This window comes from Aspergillus oryzae, chromosome 4 (genome assembly GCF_000184455.2).
Source record: "Aspergillus oryzae RIB40 DNA, chromosome 4".
NCBI lineage: Eukaryota > Fungi > Ascomycota > Eurotiomycetes > Eurotiales > Aspergillaceae > Aspergillus > Aspergillus oryzae.
In genome coordinates this window covers 1517780-1533941 of record NC_036438.1, presented here as the reverse complement: position 1 = coordinate 1533941, position 16162 = coordinate 1517780, and the positions used below count along the sequence as shown (strand labels likewise).

The following is a 16162-nucleotide window of genomic DNA, read 5'->3' as shown; positions in this document are numbered from 1 at the left end:
TCTTTGAATCGAGAGGAAATATCTCCCCCGGCGAAAACAGTCTAAAACGACAATGCCTGTCACAGTTCCTAACTTCTCCATACTGTACTTGTGCTCTGTATTGGTGTCTCTTTAGGGAAGGTGTTGCTTTCAATAATCTTGGTCAGCCGCTCAGCTGGCCGCCTTTAATTAGTTAGTACCAAGCCTAACTCTAATTGGCTCAGTAATTTGAAGTCACATGACTATATATAGAGGAATTATTGTAAGTAGACCAAAGCTCCACATATCACCACACAGACGGGCCACGGCAGACTATATAGACTACGTAGACTAAATAGACCACGTAGATTAAGTAGACCAGGCAGACCAGGCAGACCAGATAGACTAAGTAAACTGGGTAGACCGAGTAGTTCAAGAGTAAGCCATTCTGCCGGCAGAAAATGATACAAAATGAATAAATGCGGACTGGCCGCATTGGCTTGCCATACTAGACTTATCAAATACTACGTACATTTATTAAATACCGTACCGTACGGAACCCAAGATTCCTCGGCTTCCCCAGAAAGTCGGGGGATGATCCGTTCACATGTCATTCCCCGGGTTCTTCTCATCCATCATCCCTCTGATTCTCTCTCCTCCTCCACCTTCTTTTCCCTCCCGAAAGAACAAGGTGGCACTATACTTCCTCCCCCGGCAACTAAATTAATCCGCTTCATGGCCATGTTATCCCAAGTTGACTCTGGCTGAAATTAATTCTGCCTATCTTGCGCGCGGCTTCTTCCTCCCCGTCGCGATGGCCGCTCAATCCAAACTGCTTCCTCCCGAACGATCGGTTCGGCAGATCTTCTCGAGTCTAACTACCTTGTATCTACGCCACCGCACTGGAATTTCTCGCACAGTCTATTTGGCCCTCTTCGCGGCTTTAGCAAAGCGCATCCATAATGCCATCTCCGAACAGAAAGCCGCTTCCCAGCAACAAGTCGAGCTGCGGCGGCGTCCAGGGACCAGCAGTATCGGGGATGGCGGCGACCGGCCGCGAAAGAAAGTCGGGGTGAACCGCGAATTCTTTCGAAATCTACTTCGGTTGTTGAAAATTGTGATCCCCAGCTGGCGGAGCAAAGAGCTGCGGTTACTGGCCGGCCACAGTGTCTTCCTGGTGCTTCGAACATTACTCAGTCTATATGTCGCTGAACTAGATGGGAGACTGGTCAGTAACTTAGTGAGAGGGAAGGGAAAGGACTTCTTACTGGGACTTGTGTGGTGGATGATTGTTGCCGTACCAGCAACTTTCACGAATTCCATGGTATGTCGTGCCCCGGTTCTGGTCGACTCCCAGGCAAGTGAACTACACCAGCTAACACCATTTAACCTTTCTAGCTTTCTTATCACCAATGTAAACTTGCTCTCAGTTACAGGAAACGCTTGACAGATTACATCCATGACAAGTACCTGAGCAACATGACATTCTACGCGATCTCTGCGCTGGATGACCGAGTCAAAAATCCCGATCAACTCATCACGGTAGACGTGTCTCGGTTTTCTGACAGTCTGGCAGAGCTATATTCTAACCTAGCCAAACCAGTTTTGGATATGGCAATCTATAATTATTCTCTTTCGAAGAGTGTGGGCGGCGAAGGCCTCTTTATTATGAGCCTGTTGGTTCAGTTGTCAGCTAACGTCATGCGTGCGCTAACACCACCATTTGGAAAATATGTCGCCGATGAAGCCCGCTTGGAAGGAGAATTCCGGTTCCTCCACTCGAGGTTGATCGACTATAGTGAAGAGATTGCCCTATATCACGGCCACGAGGCGGAGAAGGATACTCTAGACAAAGGCTATTTCACGTTAATCAAGCACGTGAATCGCATTCTACGGAGACGGTTATACCACGGCTTCATGGAGGACTTTGTCATCAAGTATTTCTGGGGAGCCCTGGGATTGATCCTGTGCAGCATCCCAGTCTTCTTCAAGATTCCCGGTCAAATCACCCAGACTATGGGTGACCGTACGGAGAGTAAGTGCAGGGATCAAGGCTGACATACGATACTCAGCTGACACCACTTCGACTAGGTTTTGTTACAAATAGGAGGATGTTGCTCTCCTCTTCTGATGCCTTTGGCCGCTTGATGTTTTCTTACAAGGAGATCTCTGAGCTAGCCGGCTACACTGCCCGTGTCTCATCATTGCTAGAGGTCATGGACGACTTATTAGCCGGACGCTTCGAGAAGAAGCTGGTGTCTTCTGCGTCGACCGAGGAGAATGCAGCTGTTTTGTCCGGTCGGGGAGAGGTCGAGGAAAGCGACTCGATCGAATTCACCGATGTCCCGATTGTCTCACCCAACGGGGATGTTCTGGTCCGGAAGCTGTCATTCACAGTGCACCCCGGTGATCATCTACTAATCGTTGGCCCGAACGGATGTGGCAAGTCATCTTTGTTTCGGATCCTGGGCGGCCTCTGGCCTGTCTACGGAGGCAAAGTAAAGAAACCTCGATTTGACGAGATATTTTATATTCCGCAACGCCCTTACTTGTCTCGCGGAACCCTTCGTCAGCAAGTCATCTACCCAGACGGACTTCGCGAAATGCGTGCCAAGGGCGTTACCGACGACGATCTTTATGATATCCTCTCCATCGTCGAAATCGCTTCAGTCGTTGACCGCCCCAATGGTTGGGACGCAGAGGAAGAATGGCGTGACGTACTCTCCGGTGGACTCCAACAGCGCATCGCCATGGCAAGGCTCTTCTACCATCGACCCAAGTTTGCCATTCTCGACGAATGCACTTCATCGGTTACTATGGAGATCGAACGGGTCATGTACGAGACTGCCAAGAGGCTAGGCACAACCCTGATGACCGTATCCCACCGCCGCAGCCTCTGGAAATATCACAAGAAGATTTTGCAGTTCGACGGCCAGGGAGGCTACATCTTCACAGGACTAGACTGGGAACGGAGACTGAAACTAGAAGAGTAAGCTGCGCCTATCCTTGACTACCCCCATTCCCACAACAGTTGTATAACACCGAGACTAACACTATACTTATAGTGAGAAAGAAGAGCTTGATCTTCACCTCCGGGCTGTTCCAGAATTGCAAAGGCGCATGGCTGAACTGAGTGCTTCCTAAGCAAACCTTCATCTCTTTCATATACTTTTCCATCTTGTTCCAGGACCATTCCGAATCACGCAGTCCATACCCTCCCCTTCCCCATTTTTCCCTTCTACCCCTTGAGACATGATATATGAAGCATGCTTTTTCTATGTTGAGCATTTAAGCGAATGTACAAGTGTACGTTTAGTGACAATTGGCATCGTTGGCCATGCTGAGATTTCTTTCATAGATACTTGCAGTTCGCGCTAGTTTGTTCACTATCTAGTGGGCCAAATAAGATAAGGATATTAGAAGAGAACGATAGGTGCAGTCATCCGATTATTCTAATAAGGTCAATTCTTGCCTTGCTGTCTCTACACTACTTGCGTGTGCTCCTATCACGAAGTAACGATAGGCACCAGTGAGGAAGAATACCTTAGTAGTAAAGAAAGTAAGAATATAAATCATACTGTGCTGATGCAAGTATGCAGCTAACCGTCGAATAATGGTAACAATTTGTATGTAGAAACTGTGTTGTCGCCATTCTCATCCTGAACACTTACGTTGTTCGATAATTATTACTAGAACTGATGCAATTCACGGCTCGCGGTTTAGGTGCATTAGAAACTTGAATCTCAAAACCGAAATATGCTGGAAGCATGGGGGAAGCAAAAGACAAAACTGTAGCTATGTCTGGATTGAGCGTACCACTCGATCAGTCTTTCACAGCGAGAGGCTCTACATTCCAGATTCCATCCGCATATTCGTTGATGACACGGTCCGTGGAGAAAAAGCCCATGCGTGCAACACTAGTAATGGACTTGACTATCCACTCGTCTTGGTTCCGGAATGCCTCGTCAACCATATTTTGAGTGGTTACATACGAGTTAAAATCGTCGGATACAAGATAGTAGTCACCATGCTCTGCAATGGATGCAATAAGCGCAGAGAAGTCGCCAGGATTCCCGAACGTGCCACTTCGGATGGCATCGAACACCTTGGCAAGCTGAGGGTCGAGTTGAAAGTCACCGTAGTAGTGACGGTGACGTAGTTCCTCGACATCTTCAGCTAGATTTCCAAAAAGGAAAATGTTCTGTTCGCCGATCTCGCGAGTGATTTCGATCTGAACAAGAGTCACGATAAGTCAATCATAAGGGTCCGTTATAGATTGATAGACGCAGGGGTCAAACATACGTTGGCTCCATCACAAGTTCCAATGATAAGACCACCATTGAGTACAAACTTCATGTTACTGGTACCACTACCTTCAGTGCCAGCGGTTGAGATATGCTCGCTAATATCCGAAGCGGGACAAATTATCTCTGCCTTGCTGACATTGTAGTCCTGAATAAATATTACCTTCAAAAGATCGCCGATGTCCGGATCATTGTTTACAACTGATGCGACACTGTTAACAAGATGGATGACTGTTTTAGCCATCCAGTACCCTGGGGCTGCCTTGCCACCAATAATGGATACTCGTGGCAAGACTTTCTTCCTTTCCTCGGGAGACATAGACTTGATAGTCAAATAGCGATGAATCACCCCGAAGATATTGAGCTGTTGGCGCTTATACTCATGGATACGCTTTACCTGGATGTCAAACAAGGCGGTTGGATTGACACTATATCCGGTAGTGTCTTTGATATGCTTAGCAAGACGGATTTTGTTCGCGGTCTTGATTTCTGCCCACTCCTGTCGGAAGCTTTCGTCATCGACGAAAGCTTCGAGCTTATCTAAAAGCGCTAGATCTGTCAAAAAATGGTATCCACCAAGCTTAGTGGCGATCAGGTCCGACAACCGCGGGTTGGCCTGGTGCAGCCAGCGGCGCGGAGTAATCCCGTTAGTGACGTTAGTGAACTTATCAGGTCCATAAACCTGGACAAAGTCTTTGAAGAGCGTTGTCTGTAACAAGTCGGAGTGGAGTTCGGCGACACCATTAACTTTGTGGGATCCGACAATTGCAATATGAGCCATCCGGACCATCTTGGGATGTGATTCTTCAATGATTGACACCCGCGACAGTAAGTCTCTGTCGTTGGGAAATTTCTTCTCTACCGTCTGTAGGAAAAACAAGTTGATATCAAAAATGATCTGCATGTGTCGTGGGAGTAGCTTCTGTACAAGAGGGACAGACCATTTCTCCAGCGCTTCTGGCAACACTGTATGGTTGGTATACCCGAATGTATTGGTCACTATTTTCCAGGCCTCGTCCCATGTGAGACCTTCCAGGTCAACCAGGATGCGTTGCAGCTCTACTATAGCCAGTGTCGGATGTGTATCATTGAGTTGGATCGCTATTTGATCCGGAAATTCTGCCCAAGCTCGCTTTGTTTTCTTGAATCTTCGAACGATATCATGCAGCGATGCAGCGCACCAGAAGTACTGCTGCTTCAGTCTGAGCTCTTTGCCCCTTTCAAGGTTATCGTTTGGATAGAGCACCGCGGAGATCGTTTCTGCGCGCTGCTGTTCCGCCACGGCATTCTCGTAATCTCCAGCATTGAATTTCTGGAAATCAAATTCCCCACTACTCGCTTTGCTTGACCATAATCGAAGATTATTCGTAGTAGAAGTTCCATAGCCAGGAATAGGTACGTCGTACGCTACTGCCTGGACAGTTTCACCGTCTTGCCACGAATGAACAGTCTTACCGTTATCATCTTGATATTTTCTCACCCAACCATAAAACTGAATATCGACAGCAATCTCATGCCGAGGAAATTCCCAGGGGTTGAAATCGAGCCAATAATCAGGAACCTCAACTTGGTATCCATCCACGATCTCCTGTTTGAAAATCCCGTATCTGTACCGCAGCCCGTATCCCCAGGCGGGGTAGTTCAGTGTCGCCAGACTATCAAGCAGGCATGCTGCTAGGCGCCCTAAGCCTCCGTTTCCGAGAGCGGCATCATGTTCTTGGTCAATGACATCCTCGATCCGGAAACCGAGATTCTTCAAGCCATCTTAACTATGCAGTTAGCATTTGTCTCGTATCAAGCTTGCATGCTCAGGCCATCGCCTACCCCTAGCCGCGTCCTTCATGCCGACATTGAGCATAGCATTGTCCAACGCTCGGCCCATAAGGAACTCAAGAGAGAGGTCTAGAAGCAGATTAGCATTGCATCGATGGATGTAGCAGACCTAGAGACCTTCCAGGGCACACTTACAGTATACCCTCTTCTGGTCTGCAGAACTTTGCCGCTGTTGGGTCTTATTCCAATCGATGATCAGGCGGTCACGGAACGCAAGTGCAGTGCCCGAGTACGCAGCGCTGTTTTTGTTACTTGGGTATCTGGAAATGTGCCTGGGGCTATATGAACATACAGCTCATCACAATTGTAGAGCGAACGAGCCAAGGTAGTCTCGACGTGACGGACCAGCTCTTGCTATATCACTGTTAGGAATCGTTTCATGTACCCTATCAGATCCTCGCATACTTCAAACTCATCTTGGTTCGTAAAGCCAGTGGCAGACTACAGCCAACATGATTTAGTACGAAAGAGGGCCACAACCTCGGATGACAGGCAGTATGTCCGTCTTACATGCTTTCTCCAGCTAAATATGAAGTCTAATCAGTCAAGACCAGTCAACCGTGGTACACAGGCCACTTACGCTTCTCTCAGCGGCTCAGGGATGCTAGCTTCAACACTTTTGACTTCTGCTGGCGCTAAACCAGTATAAGTCCGTTTGTGCTTGGGACGGCTAAAGCCAGGACCAATGGGACCTTGAAGCTCTGACACAGGAGCACCGACGGATGGTTTCCTCTCCCGGCGTGCTTCAGACATGGTTGCCCAAGTAGCAAGGTGACACAGGAAGGAGAGGGGCTTGGAAGGTATGGCAGGGTCAGGGTGAATGGAGCAACGGGCAATATGAGGAATGGCAATTGATGGAAGCTAAGGAGGGGTGGATGAAGAGCTAGCCAGACAACTTAAGAAGAAGAGGAGAACTGATGGACGGAGGGGAGGGTGGCAGCAGACAATGAGACAAGGGAAGAGGGGAAGGAGAGGTCAGAGCTTCAGTTTGTTCTCGAACTGCAAGCACACCCCGTGACAAGACCTCGAAATGGCACCATCAATAAGTTGAAACTTATCAATGGACGATCTTAGCGGAGATTAGGAATAGTAATTGCATTGGATCCCAGTTGTTGAAAGCTAGGAACCGGTTTTCAATCCTTTCCAGATGGTAACCTACGCCACCTATTGGGAGGTTGTCTAGACCAGTCCGTTAATCGTGCCATTCTGATGTCCACGGATGATCCGGAATGGCCCTTCAATTTTTCTGTCGTGTCACCGGGTCGAAAATAGAAGCAGAGATACATAAAAATCTCTCTATATCTAGAATGGAAGTGTGTTGATGGGTAAGATATACTTTTCGTGGTTCGTTGATATTTCCGTCAAAGTAAAAGTGATTTATTGATGGAGGTTCGGAAAAGTAATGACGCAAGCACCATCTGATTGACACTGCGGGGGAAGGAAAAGCAACCCTAATTATGCCTTATCAACCAACCAACCACCTTAGGTAGTAGCTTCACAGTTCCTATCATCACAGTCCGTGCGGTACTCATCAGACCTCCTGCATCTAGGTGCACGAGGTCCAGACCCTTCCTACAACTCTCTCGTGGACCCACACTGTTTTCTTTACCTAATTGTCGTGACTTTTACCTACTGTTGAGAGACTACCCCATAAGAAACGGTTGTTATTATATAGACTTTAACATGATACTATTCACAGAATCCCACCCATTCCTCTGGTGCTCGATGCCGGTGATTCTATCGTGTCTGGGCAATCTACCATATTCGGCCCAAGAAGGGCGAAAGAAGAACCATGGGTCGGATGTTCCGCACATATCCGCTGTCGGGTCCGTCCTAGCTCTTGCTGAGATTATTCGCAATGCCGTATAGTCATCGGCCATATGATCTTTCGTAGAGGCAAACGTCTGGGAACATGGGGACACATCCAAGCACCAAAACTTACTCAACAAACGAGATGCGGCACAGTAAAAGAACCAAGTACTAAAACATATTAAAGCGCTGAAAACTGAATGGTATAAGTCGAAAAGACTGCAAGCCAGCCACCCCGGGGTCAAGGGACCGCTATTAGATGCATAAGGTGAGGTGGATCAACAAGGGAAGGGGGAAAACAAAATAAGAAGGGAAAATCTCAAGACGAGAGAGGATATCGAAAACCCTGGCACAAATTATATGCAAGTAGTGTTGAGACCAACAACTTTTCACTTTGAAACAAGATGCTCATAGAAATCCAGGCCAAAAGAAAAGGGCCAAGCCGATCGATACTTGAATGATGCAGATAAATAACCCCCCTGGAAAAAAGCATACCCCTCTCAGAAAAATGAAAAGGAAAAATGAAATAGATGGATAAAAACGAGAACCAAGATAGAGATGACTCCATGCCACAAAGTCCCAATGACTATGATCCAACCAAGCGCCTAGCATATTAAACTGAAACGAAGACTAGTACCGTTAACGCCGATGCCTATCCACAAAACACGAGGGAGTATCGGGGATGCATAAAAAGGAAAATAGGATAGAAAGAGCGTCATGGCTGTCGGAAGCAAACGTAGCTCGGTCACTCGGAAACTCAACAGGCCCAGAGATCGCGATCTGTCCGACTCGAGATGTCTGCGCGCAGAGCATTCAAGTCTACAAGATACCTGAATCCTTCAAAGCATTTTGTAGAATCGTCTCCTTTACCGCAGCAAATACTAAGCGGATGTTGGTTGTATCAGTGGCTTGTGTCAAACTGATGTGAAAAGTGAAGTCAGTTGCGTGTCACACAGTACAGGACAATTTCATTGGAAATTTGCGGGGCGCTTACTGGGGATAGAGGTTCAAATGTGCTCGATTAACTTGGTTGAACCTCCACAGCAGATATTTGGCGGCGCGGTTCACATCATTGCCGCCAGAGTAATCAGGAAAGTAATTGCTCAAGGGGGACCGAGGGAGCTTTTGGCGGAACAGATCGACCTTATTTAGGAACAGGATTATACTCGTTCGCATGAACCATCGAGAGTTGACTACAGAATCGAACAACACCAGACTCTCCATCATTCGATTCTTTGCAGCAAGGTTAGTAGCAAGGCTGGCCATTGGTATGCGACAACGCTTACCTGATTACTCTCTTCCAGAAGCACTTGATCGTACTCGCTCAATGCCACACAGAATATGATGGAGGTGACATTCTCGAAACAATGAATCCACTTCTTCCGCTCGCTGCGCTGTCCACCCACATCAAACATGCTGCACAACGTGTAAGCGACGTCCCAAGAATAGACAGTGTGAGTTCACATACTGTATGCTCAGCTGGCCCATTGTAAACCTAGTTTCATAGATACCGGTGGTCTTCGTTCGGGCGCGAAGCACATCGTTTACATTGGGTATGAAATCTGGAGATGCAATGCGCTTTGCTTCCTCGAAAAAACTAGCCAGATGCTGTCAGTGCATCTTCTTTCCGTACAACCTAGGAAGCGATAGAGCTTACTATGGGGCCGAATCCATCAAGTAGAACTCGTTCTGATGTTCCAATACTGTGGATGTGCATGGATCATTCCAGATATACGTTATCGCCTCTCCTACCTTCGCATCCAACGTTGTGTGCGGGTCGGGGTCGATATTGTAGTCGGAAATGTATTGTACGTAGTCACGGACTTTTTGGCTCGAGGGCTCAAGGGAGAACTGGTGATAGGCTCCTACAAGAGACTTGGCGCAATCTAGGAGATTCTTGCAGACCGTCAGGCGATACAATGCCAGCTCCTCCACTGTGTAGCCGTTTTGATGTATGATCTTCATTTGTTTGACAATCGTCGATTTCCCACTTTCTCCGGACCCTGATACAGGAAAGATATCGCAGTCAGACACGAAAAAACGCCATGCTAAAAAGAACTCCCCAAACGTACCAAGCAGTAGAATCTTGCACTCTCTTCGTAATCGCCTAGAATCCTCCTCCAGTCTGCGATCGATCGCCTGGCTTCTCTTCTTTGGCTCATTATCAGCCGGCTCTGTGCTTACACACGAACCCATCTCGGATTATATTCTAGACAGCGAACGACTAAACCATGAGCTGCCTGCGGAAGTGAACGGCATCAACCTAGCACGGCCCCGACACCTTCGGGTTAAGCGTCACCGATCGGCTTCCCTATAGCTTAGAAGGAATACCGATGCAATGGAGGAACTAAGAGTCAATCAATGATTTGGCAATAGACGAAAGAGGAAATAATAATAATAATATTCGCAATCGACGATAGGAAGTTTGACTAGGAATCGAGGGCGGCGCACAGTAGCAGCGGTACAACTGGTCTCGGATGAAGGCCTGAGCGACTGCGAGATCCCGGGGGCGGAGATCAGATGCTCGTGACGCAGGAGGTGAAACTAGGGCGTTGGAGGGCACCGGTGGAAAGGAAGCAGAAGTCCAAGCGCCTTTATCGTACTCAATATGTCTGGGTTAATAAGTTGAGTTAGGATGAGGGGCGACTGGATTAACTGCGGAGCAAGAAGACGTGTGAGACTGACGAGCCGACGCTAAAAAAGGGTAGCAAAGGTCGATCGGGGGATGATGTGGGAAAAGTGGACGGATCTCGAGTGAGATAATGTAAGCAATACTAAAGTAGTCACCCCCGTCGGTCAGGGAGGCAAGAAAAAAATAGAATAAAGGGAACCGGGGTAGAGGGAAACGAGGAAATAATAAAAAATAAAAATAAAAATAAAAAAGCGAATGTATAGGAGATCGTCAGTCAGTCATGAAAAGAGAGTAGAAGGAAGGGAAGGTAAAAAGGAAGGATCGTAGGAATGAGATACTGCTGCTGTTTTTATGACGATGAACAGTTGCTTGGGTTCATCATTGGATGGTTGAGGCAGATGGTAATTCTCAATGGGCGGATGTTCCCTAATCGTCATAATAGACAGATGGGGAGTGGAGATGGCAGAAAAGAGAGGAGTCCCAGTATTACCGACTTTACCTTACAGAGTATTAGATCGTACCTATCCACGGGAATAAGTGGATAAGTGGTAAAACGTGGACCGGCGAAGCTTACCGACAAAGATTGGAGGCGGTGGGATGGCATGGGATAGACTAAGCTGAAGGGTTGTGACGGTAATTATGGGGGAAAAGGAGCCCGGTATTCGACGCTAAGATACCTCCATTTTCATTCATTGAGCTTGGAGCTTAGGTAATGATGGCCCATTCACAGGGTGTTACTCGTTCGTAGGAACCGCTTAGTTTACGGTATTATAAGGGTCCGTGGGTAGATATTATTTTGCGACGCAGTACTCCGTACATACCAAGCATCGTCCCTTGTGTCCCACCTCACTGTGATCTCTAGGTACCACTCTAGTGGTAATTCATGTCAGGATATATATACTATAAAAATGCACAGACATACTGTGCATACTTACTTACTTACTTACCTACGTAGTTGACCTCCCTGTTGGATTATGATAAGCAACTGACATCCGTTTTCCTTTATTTTGTTTTATTCTGTGATACAATGACATGAACGGCGATTACTGCCTCCATTGACGGGAAAGTTAGGCAGGTGTTTTTCTGCCCAGGGATTGGCGGACGCCACCATCCATTATTCTCACTTTACCTCCGACCTGTCCGCTCCCTTTCTTGCCCCTGGCTGTTGTTGGACAAGACCAATTTGCAGCCCAAAGGAAAGAAAAATACATGATTTTTTTTCAACGTGATATCACTCCACCGGTGTCTACTTCGACTCGTATCTGACTCAACACAATGGCATGCTGTACTCCTCTGCTTTTAAGTGTCCGCTCCACCCAGTGAACGGACCATTTGTCCATACATACATAGCCACGGAAGGCGCAGGGCACACTTCCTCTTAGGGGAATGTCAAGGCTGGGGCTATGTCCCACTATTTGCTGATTGGAGAATTGACCTGTAGCCCTGAGAGTGGAAGTACAGGTACCGTACTAAATTTATTCAGGGTTCGTGAGATGATTCCTCGAAACACCTAACTTACAGTAGATTGTCCTACTAAAAAGACAGAGCACACAAGGTCGGACTATAGAGCGCATTCAGTCTAACAAGCCACAAACATGCCGATTAAGAGTAACACGAAGGGATGGCGCCTTTTCGGGACAAAGAAGGGATTTGGAATAGATTTACTTTTGATTACGGATAACCTTTCGCTATGCAATATTCTTTACCCACAGTAGCATTAACCTATATTGTCCTCCTAGCAACACCTTGCATATACATGTAGATACAAATAGTGGTTATGAGCTCACACATGTCGAGCATCGACGAGAAAAGGGGCATTCTTCCAATCTTAGTAGTTACTCCAATAGGGGGGAGCGGCAGCGAAGAGAGGAACTCAACATCCTTTATTCTGATCTTGACAAATTCAAGATTCGTTGTTTACTAAGTGTGTGGATAAGTGTATTCCCATGGGATGCTTTTATCTCACCAGATACTTAGTAGTCGATACCATCGGAGCTTTGGTCTTCGATGATTGGAGGAGGTGAGCCTCAATAAATTCCCGATGGTCTCTCTAGGATTATCCAATATGCTGGGTACAGACCTAGTGAACTGGGAAGGGTATCGGATGATACTCCAAAGAAAGATATATATATATATATAACTCCGATTAAGTTGAACGATACTATGACAAATCTGACCAGATCGCGATCTACTTCAGTACACAGTAGTCCTACTATGGCGAAAATAGATTTTTTTTTGATTTTTGTATAGCTATTGGACGATCAAATTTGTATTATCCCCTTTAATAACATAGAATATTTATTTATTTTGGATGGGCAGCAAGCAGTTCATGTGGAATTACACGGCTGGCAGGGAGTGGTTGGAAAAGGTTAGCAGCATATCCGCACCCCCCCACAGGCTATGATGACATCGAGCCAGCAAATGCTTGCTGTACGTCGAAGCCTGACGTATTAGGTACCTACCTACATCACCGCCGGTATAGGGAGTTGGAACATTCATTCTGGGAAATTGCATGATAATCGATCATTGCTGCTGAATATTATGTTGCAATTGGTGCGTTGCAAAATAAGGGATCGTTTTATCTTTTGCTTTTTCTTTTTCTTTTTCTTTTTCGTTCTCTTAATTTCTGCCTCAGCGCTGTACTCCCTTTACCCGCTATGACATAATTGACGGATTCCCGAACGCTTGACGAATCAACATCTAAATATGTTCGATGCAGAATTTTAGATCTTCAACAATTCGAGACCCCTGATTCCTTTTTAGTCTTTTGTCATTTGCCCTCTAGGGCAGATTACGACGTTTATAGAGGGATGAGTTGAAAACCATGGACACGTGCTATCGCAGTCCTTCTGTGGGAGGTGAACATGGCAAGGGGAATTACAATGCTCGTAACGCTGTCACTCATTAATAGGCTAATCAATGTCTTCAAAACTTATGGAACAAGTGATATCCTCCGTAGCAAACCAAATCCCACGAAGAAAAAGAACCACACGAGGATCCAAATAAAAGAGACAAATGCCAATACTAGGTCCCATTGCCCCTCCTGTGCCTCATCCGGTTATGTAAGCGTGATGGGCGATATTCCCTGAATTTGGAACCATCTTCCGGCCAATGTTAGTTGGCATATGGTCTAGACAGGCCGCGTGGAGGGCCAAAGTCTTCGTGGTTGCTGTACACCTCCAGTGTTCCCACTTCCGACCCTTTTTTTTTTTTTTTTGCAATTCCCTACGTTTTGTCGCGAACGTCATCGGTCTTGCTTGGTTGTTACCGGACTTTCGAAAAGTCAACGGGCTGCGAGAGACTTCGTTTTTTCCCCACATACCTCCTTGGGCGCCACCTACGGTTTCTTTGCTTCCTTCCTCACTTGCCAAAAAAGTGTTATTATTCGCCTTGTTACTCCAACTCCATTTGCTATCTCCGTTTTTTTTTTATTTCACTCTTTCGTTTCTTCTACATACCCTCCCTGTCCTTTCCCTCTCTTTAATTATCTTTGTCTCATATACTGAGTAGGTCTAGAGGCTTACTATTCTTGTCACTTTCCCCCGAATCTTGGAGTTACATCCGTCTGTATTCCAAAATGGCGGAATTCGTGCGTGCCCAGATCTTCGGCACGACCTTCGAGATCACGAGCAGGTACGGGTGTCTCTTGAGATCATTGTATGCAAGCAATGGGATCAGTTCCTTTTTAACAGTTTCGTAGGTATACAGAACTGCAGCCCGTGGGAATGGGTGCGTTCGGCCTCGTGTGGTATGTTCCCTGAGCCCCTCCTTTTAGATTCGCCGTTACCGCCAACCCCTCATACGGACCATGCGCTGACACGCTTTTCCCCGGCAAATTAGTTCGGCGAGGGACCAATTGACCGGACAGCCCGTCGCCGTTAAGAAGATTATGAAACCTTTTAGTACCCCAGTTTTATCCAAGAGAACATACCGCGAACTGAAACTATTGAAGCACTTGCGCCACGAAAATGTTGGTCAATTCACCCGAATACGGCCGCATCGCTCCGTACGCTGACTGTGACTAGATCATCAGCCTAAGTGATATTTTCATTTCTCCCCTCGAAGACATGTATGTCCGAGCTCTATCAACTTCAAGAGAGACATCTGTTGTCTAACCGATCGCCACAGCTATTTCGTAACCGAGCTCCTGGGTACCGACCTCCACAGACTTCTCACATCAAGGCCGTTGGAGAAACAATTCATCCAGTATTTCTTATACCAGATCTTGGTGCGTGGCTGCGACTGGCTCTTTCAGGCGAGGTGGGCTCGGTGCTAATCCTTTACAGCGAGGACTTAAATATGTGCACTCAGCAGGCGTTGTGCATCGCGATCTTAAGCCGAGTAATATCCTTATCAACGAAAACTGTGACCTGAAAATTTGCGATTTTGGTCTCGCCCGTATCCAAGACCCTCAGATGACAGGCTACGTGTCGACGCGATACTACCGTGCGCCTGAGATTATGCTCACATGGCAAAAGTATGATGTGGAGGTGGACATCTGGAGCGCCGCCTGTATTTTCGCCGAGATGCTGGAAGGAAAGCCTCTGTTCCCCGGCAAGGATCATGTGAACCAATTCTCCATTATCACAGAGCTTCTTGGTACTCCACCGGACGACGTGATTGAGACAATTTGTAGTGAGAATGTGAGTAATCATGCGATTGGCCCTTCATTCTATGTGTGTTCACTTCTAACATTGACTACAGACTTTGCGATTCGTCAAGTCTCTCCCTAAGCGCGAACGTCAACCTCTCGCCACCAAATTCAAGAACGCTGACCCGGATGGTATGTATTCCGCTGAATGGGGAGTAAGTGCCATCAGATGCTAACGAACCACAGCGGTTGACCTTCTCGAGCGGATGCTGGTATTTGACCCGAAGAAGAGAATTCGCGCGGGTGAGGCGCTGGCACACGAGTACCTTGCTCCGTACCACGACCCCACCGATGAGCCTGTGGCAGAAGAGAAGTTCGATTGGTCATTCAACGATGCTGACCTACCGGTAGACACCTGGAAGATCATGATGTAAGCACCTCTTGGACGCAATGAAGTGGTTGCCAAGCTAATATGGAGGCCCCTAGGTACTCGGAAATTCTCGACTTCCATAATATCGATCAGGGTACCGAGGCGAGCCAAGTCCTCGTTGAGGGAGCTGGCGATGCCCAGCAAAATTTTGTATAATCGGGTTCCTATTTTTTGCGGACGAGGCGCAGGCAATAGTGCAGCGTGTTTCTGAGGTTATTCTCTTGTTATTCTCTTTGTTCTCCTTGGTTGGTATGTAGACTGGGCATGAAGGCTGTGATATCTTTACATCTACGGATACTTTCTCATTCACTGTCACGTGGTTGTTTTGCAAATTCTGAGGCGCTTTTGCCTTCAGGACCTGTGGATTTACTCACGACGTTATTAGAATCGGGGGGTTGAAAATCAGTTTTGACCTTGATTTTCCCTTTCTCTTTTGGTTTCTTGTTCCCTATATATAAGTTACACGTGAACCATGAATGATGAACTAGTTGGTGCTTGAGGGATACTCGAATGCAAACTGAACTGTTAGAACAATCTTGTCGATCATGCATCGCGTTAATTATTTGGTTGCTATTCATGGATGTTTTAAGTAGTACTCTGGCGGC

At 46.9% G+C, this 16162-nt stretch overlaps 3 protein-coding genes across 3 annotated transcripts; 1 reads left to right on the top strand and 2 right to left on the bottom strand.

Moving 5' to 3' along the window:
- Positions 1 to 772: 772 nt before the first annotated feature.
- AO090012000602 (ATP-binding cassette long-chain fatty acid transporter PXA2) lies at positions 773 to 3102 on the top strand (the record flags this gene model as incomplete). The annotated part of the gene is made up of 4 exons (XM_001727540.3): positions 773 to 1282; positions 1357 to 1993; positions 2050 to 2947; positions 3024 to 3102. 4 exons carry the CDS (start codon positions 773 to 775, stop codon positions 3100 to 3102), a joined length of 2124 nt encoding a protein of 707 aa, XP_001727592.1.
- A 679-nt stretch (positions 3103 to 3781) lies between these two features.
- On the bottom strand, positions 3782 to 6848 carry glpV (glycogen phosphorylase; the record flags this gene model as incomplete). Its single annotated transcript, XM_023236551.1, has 6 exons — positions 3782 to 4189; positions 4261 to 6026; positions 6087 to 6164; positions 6231 to 6334; positions 6388 to 6449; positions 6816 to 6848. The coding sequence occupies 6 exons, from the start codon at positions 6846 to 6848 to the stop codon at positions 3782 to 3784; spliced, it is 2451 nt and encodes an 816-aa protein (XP_023091467.1).
- A 1875-nt stretch (positions 6849 to 8723) lies between these two features.
- On the bottom strand, positions 8724 to 10100 carry gpaB (guanine nucleotide-binding protein subunit alpha gpaB; the record flags this gene model as incomplete). Its single annotated transcript, XM_001727538.3, has 6 exons — positions 8724 to 8823; positions 8899 to 9137; positions 9191 to 9320; positions 9373 to 9501; positions 9562 to 9907; positions 9977 to 10100. 6 exons carry the CDS (start codon positions 10098 to 10100, stop codon positions 8724 to 8726), a joined length of 1068 nt encoding a protein of 355 aa, XP_001727590.1.
- Between the last annotated feature and the right edge of the window lie 6062 nt (positions 10101 to 16162).